We start from the raw sequence: 6,000 nt of genomic DNA, 5'->3' as shown, positions 1-6,000 counted from the left end.
CCCTGCTAAATCTCAGGACTGGATTGACAGGAATACAAATCTATTGGTAGCTAAAACAACTTTCATATAGGTACTCCACCTGTGTATTTGGCTGTTTTCTTAGGGTTTAACTTTAAATAAAAAGTAGCAATTGAAGAATTCCATTTGGCTTAAGCAAATAAATACTGCACTTTGTATAAGAGGCAGCTTGTAACACAAGTTAATAGATGTATATGCTTTCTTTCTTCTTCATCCTCCATGTCTTCTTGAGACAGATTGTTAGGTGTAAGTAGAGATATGGACGGAGGTAAGCCGGTGGATGTGGTATATCTGGATTTCTCAAAGGCTTTTGATACGGTACCACACAAACGCTTGCTACACAAGCTGAGGGCTATGGGCATAGATGAGGTGGTGTGTACGTGGATAGAGAACTGGCTACGGGAACGTGTCCAGAGGGTATCTGTAAATGGCACCTTTTCAGACTGGGCTAGTGTAATGAGCGGTGTGCCTCAGGGTTCTGTGCTGGGTCCCATATTGTTCAACTTATTTATTAATGACATCGGGGAGGGTGTTAACAGCGATATTTCCGTGTTTGCGGATGACACCAAAATAGGGAGGGTAATAGACACGTACTTAGACACTATAACATTACAGGAGGACCTGGATAAAATAGGGGAGTGGGCATTAATGTGGCAGATGAGGTTTAATGTCGATAAATGCAAAGTAATGCACTTTGGAATTAAAAATAAACAAATGGGTTATACAATTATGGGTATGCCGCTGGGGAAGTCAGAAATGGAGAAGGATTTGGGGGTCATTGTAGACCACAAACTGAAAGGTAGTTTGCAGTGCCAGGCTGCTGTAAACAAAGCTAGCAGGGTCTTGTCCTGTATTAAAAAGGGGATGTATTGCAGGGACAAGTCTATAATTTTGCCACTTTATAGATCATTGGTTCGACCTCATCTGGAGTACGCGGTCCAGTTCTGGTCACCAGTACTAAGAAAAGATGTCCTTGAGTTGGAAAAAGTCCAGCGAAGGGCAACCAAACTAATTAGGGGTATGGAGGACCAGAGCTACGAGACGAGGCTACTAAATTTAAACATGTTCACATTAGAGGTGAGGAGATTAAGGGGGGATATGATTTCCATGTACAAAATGTTTAATGGTGGTAGCAACATTAGCGATAAACTGTTTAAAATTAACTCCGTTACAAAAACTAGAGGCCATCACCTAAAATTGATGGAAAAAAAATTCCAGCACAAGGGGCGAAGGGGGTTCTTCACAGTAAGATCAGTTAGGGTCTGGAACTCACTGCCACAGGCGGTGATTTCAGCAAATAATGTGGAATTGTTCAAGAAACTTTTGGACGATTTCTTAAGGGACCGTAATATACAGGGGTACGGGTACTCCTAGAATGAGATCCTAATAGGTTGGACTTGATGGACTAATGTCTTTATTCAACCTCAAATACTATGTAACTATGTAACTATGTAACTACTGTATGCATTTATTGATCATCCTTTCTGCTCATGCATTTGTTCTTTCTTCATTTTCAGGCTGTGGAAGGTGAGCATACTTCTGTTGGGATTTACGGCATCAGTAATGTCCAGCCCTTGCTTCTCCTTGTACAGTGGCTTCCAGAAATTGTGTCTCATGATCTACAGAACTTCATCTCTGACTGGTTAAAGAGGATCTGCTGTATAAATAAGCAGAGTCGGACTATGTGCGTCAATGCCAGCATGGTCATTCGGATTATCGGGACACTCACTGCTCACTATTCCTTGCACCGAATCTGTGCAGAAAACCTAATCAGCCTTTTGGGGTCATTGGGCAGCCAGTCAATGAGCTCTGGAGAACTCTTTCATCTGATTGCTATGCTGAGGACAGATGAACTCAAGAATAACCACCCTTATGTTGTTCCTGTGACTCGAGCCATGCTCACCATTGGCCGTAAGCAGGGATTTGAGAGTGCCTTGCAGTACTTTAACTTGTCCCATAGTTCATCAGGAATCGCTGTACCCACCATCCAGAAATGGCCTGGCTCTGCATTCACGTTTACTGCCTGGTTTTGTCTTGACCAAGACCAGTCCACTATTGGAATTTCTGGCAGTGGGATGAAAAGAAAACAGCTATATAGGTAGTGTATCTTGGCAATCTAAACATGAAGTCTGTCTAAACTTTGGATTATTTTCCTTGGGAAAGTTACACATTGTCATTCTTACTTACTTTTTATAAAGAAACAGTCATTAGAAACAGAAACAAACCAGACTGTGACAGATTAGGTGAACATGGCCTTGCTTATGAGAGAATTGTCAGAATATATTCTAAGATGTGGAGTGCATTTAGCATTTACAATATAAAATATTAGTGGAACATAGAAAACAAATATGGACATACTTGTCTGTGCTAAATCATGGTGTAACGTATGGTTGGAAGTGGATGGAATTAAAGAACACTGTGGCAAGACCCTGAATTTGTTAATGCATTTTACAGAATGATCAAATAAATCTTTTATTATTCTTGACTCAGTGCGTCAGTCCACCAAAAGTGATATTTTAGATATATGTGGAGCCTAAAGGGCTGAGTTGACCCCCTGATTTCTTTTATATCTTGGATACTTCAAATATAAAATTTCCATGCCATTGTTTCTGACTGCAAGTTTTAAGGCCCCATTCGCAAACCTATGGGAATGCAGGAATTCCAGGTGACCCCGTTCAGATGCGGCTGCTGTACCCGTTCAAGTAAAAGACCGGCATCCAGTGACAGTGATCTATTCCAAACCACATGGAATAATATCATATAGATTACATGCGGGCTGCCGCTTACAGATGTGGCCGCTGTCACCTGGTCTTTTACTTGAACGGGTACAGCAGCCGCATCTGAACGGTGACACCTGGCATTCCTGGTGCGGGAATCGGTAGGTTCCTGCCACAGGAGTGCCAGATCGTCCCATGTGAACGAGGCCAAAGCGTTTGCATTGACCTTTTGTCTTCTGCAGTTTGAGATTTTTTCATTATATAAAATAAATTACAAAAACAAAAGGTAAAGCGCAAACCCCTCACAATGACCACAGCAGGTGTGTAGACCTGGGAAGTCAAATGCAGAGGTGTCACGAATGTTGAAATATCAGTTTTGGGTGTACTGACCCTTTAAAACAAGTAGAAAAATTCTAAGGGAACTATGCCCTTAATATGCCTAGTAAATCTTCAGATGTATATAAATCAACCTATAAATGTAACATTTAATAGACAACTGCACTTATACTGCCTTTATTATTTTATCTCAAACTACTCAGATTTTTGTATTTCTGGAATAAATTGGAAAGGATTAAAATCCCTATATGGTTTATTTTTTGTTGCTGCGTCCTGTTAGGAAGATTCCCATCTCAGACAACTGTCACTGGAACATATGTCTGTATTGGAAGATTTCCTCTTACATGACAACTCCAAAATGTAGGATCTTCTCTTACTTTCTGTTTCGGGACAGTGGTTACTAGGACAAATAGAGGGGGGATAGAGACATGAATAACAATGTGGCAGAAGGTATAATGCTCCCCTCTCTATTACAACTAAAAAAGGGGGCTTTTACGTACATTTTAGCTAAATATATTGTGCTGTGCTATAAAAACTAAAGTAAGTTAAAGTTTATGAAGCAAGTGCAGTGGATATGGTGTGTGAATTTGATGTGTGAATACATCTTATATGATTTTTCTTTACAGCTAGTCTCTCTGTCATTGACTGATTTCTTTGATTGCAGCTTCTTTACCAGCAGTGGTATGGGGTTTGAAGCCTTTATCACATCCTCTGGATTCCTGGTCGTTGCGGTATGCACCAAAAAAGAATACACAACTGTTCAATTACACGAGGTCTGCTTCTGTGATTCTTTGTGGGTAAGTGCTGTTTACTACATACCAATGCAGGAAGAGAGATATAGATACAGGGCGATATAGTCTGCCTACATTATATTGATTAGTTTAAATAAAATGTGTAGTCTTTTCAGAGTGTTATTTTTGTTATACATGTCAAGTAGAAGTGATTAGCTTGATGTAAATAATCTTATCAAGGCATTTTAGATACCTTGTTTCTATGTATAATTGGGAATTACTGTATCATACATGGTATGAGGCAGCCATATTTGCTGTTTATGTTTATGTATACAGATTCTGCATCCCACATTGTGTTACACGATAGATGCTCTTGACTGCTTCTTCTTATAATACAAGCCTATGAGTCAGTTGACGCATTATGATCACATTTCCTATGGGGCTTATATCTCACCTCAACAGATGTTAAATAAAGGACAACATAATCGGACAGAGCCTTGGAGAGCTCCCTTTAGTATCTATTCTATATGTCTCTATATTTAATACAATGATATAAATATGTAAGGCTAAGAAAAGTTTGAATGTCTTAGATTATTTTTAGGTAAACACTGACGAATGAACTCAAAATAAAATGGATTAACCAAAATGTTAATGTAGAACTATGTCCTACTATTAAGAACATCACTGAACTTGGGACTTGTTTAGGCTTGTATACAGGAGCCTTTAGATATTATTAGCATTACTTCATAGTATTACATAGTATTTGAGGTTGAATAAAGACATTAGTCCATCAAGTCCAACCTATTAGGATCTCATTCTAGGTCTCCCGTCCTCGCCGGAGCACTCACTCCCCCTGCGGATATAGGATGAGTCGTGCTCCAGCAGTGTCCCCCCTGAACTGATGTCCCCAACATCCTGCAACTTGGCAAATTTATTGGGGTGAATCAGATCAGGGCTGACCTCTCTAGCACTCTTCCCCCTCCCCCGCCTTCTAACAGTAACCCAGCTACCCACCTCTGGATCCCGCTGCTCCAACCCCCCCTCCTCAGCCTGACCCCCCTCCATGACAGCCTCTTCAACTTCAACTTCAATTCATTCTTGCAATTCATTCTTGTTGGTGCTTACACAAAGATTATATATAACAGGTAAAGAGCCACCTAGAAATATATTCATTAGAGGGTTGTCAAATTATAAGATTATTGCAAAAATAATTTTTGAGTTCAGTTTCTTACTAACATGAACCTAATAATTGGTAATGTGTAGGTTTTGCAGAGCAGGCTGCCCCTATTTAAAAATTCTAAAGTATTGCAGAGAAAGAATGCACATAAAGTAAAGTGTATTTTCAGTAACTTTAGATATTATTGGGTTTTATTTATTAAACAATGCAAGTCATAAAATGTTAATTGCAAAATGCTGCAACCCTTAGAAACCAGATTTACTCGGGTCAGGATGAATTCTGATTAGCTCTGATGAATATTCCACTTTGCTCCTTTGCACTGTCTTTTGTACATTTTAATGTGTTTTGTGTTTTCTGTCAACAGCACAGTGTCACAATTGTCCATGCACCAGGAAAAAGGTCTTTGGGATTCTTTGGACAAAGCAATGTCCACATATATGTTAATGGACAACTGAAAATCTCACCCCCTCTCAAGTTTCCTTCTATGGGTGAAGTAAGTAAAGCTTCAAAGGAATCTTTTGGAAAAGTAGAATAACCATTTGAGAAACCAATGGCCACTCTCCCTGCTCTCAAGTTGCATTTAGTCACGTCTCTCATACGAAACTGGATCCCAAGTGTGCTGGAACTACACAGCTGTGAGCTAGTGGATCTGCAAAGCACAAATTTCATTTCAAGTTATTATTAAAGGTTTTTAAGCTATTTCAAATGCTGATTCAATCACTTAAATGGATGCTGTTCTTTAATATTTAACCCCTTTGCCAAACGACATTATTCAGTCGCAGTCGCTCAGTTCCTTAAAGACCGGTGACTGAATAATCCCATCATGTGGTACAATCAGCGCTCATTGAGTTAATGCTGTTTCCGGGTCCCTCGGGGTCCGAGGCTGACCCTCAACAGCAAATTAGGGGTCCCTGCACTGTGATCACAGAGCTGAGACAGTCACTGATCTGGCTTCCAGCTCACTGTGTTGTGGAGCTGCAAGCTGGTTAAGTATATATAAAAAAAAAGATACAAAGTATCT

General features: G+C 39.9%; 1 protein-coding gene across 1 annotated transcript in view; it reads left to right on the top strand.

Annotated features, from left to right (window-relative positions):
* The window catches only part of NBEAL1 (neurobeachin like 1), a 145,250-nt gene that overhangs the window by 74,129 nt on the left and 65,121 nt on the right, over positions 1-6,000 (top strand). The window contains exons 15-17 of the mRNA XM_018554008.1: positions 1,536-2,116; positions 3,736-3,868; positions 5,344-5,472. Of these exons, the coding sequence (XP_018409510.1) occupies positions 1,536-2,116; positions 3,736-3,868; positions 5,344-5,472 (843 nt within the window). The remainder of the gene's footprint in view (positions 1-1,535; positions 2,117-3,735; positions 3,869-5,343; positions 5,473-6,000) is intronic.

The sequence above is a fragment of the Nanorana parkeri genome, unplaced genomic scaffold, assembly GCF_000935625.1.
Source record: "Nanorana parkeri isolate BGI_ZX_2015 unplaced genomic scaffold, ASM93562v1 scaffold139, whole genome shotgun sequence".
In the NCBI taxonomy this organism is placed as follows: domain Eukaryota; kingdom Metazoa; phylum Chordata; class Amphibia; order Anura; family Dicroglossidae; genus Nanorana; species Nanorana parkeri.
Note: the sequence above shows the minus strand (reverse complement) of the source record. Positions and strands in the feature narration are given on the sequence as shown.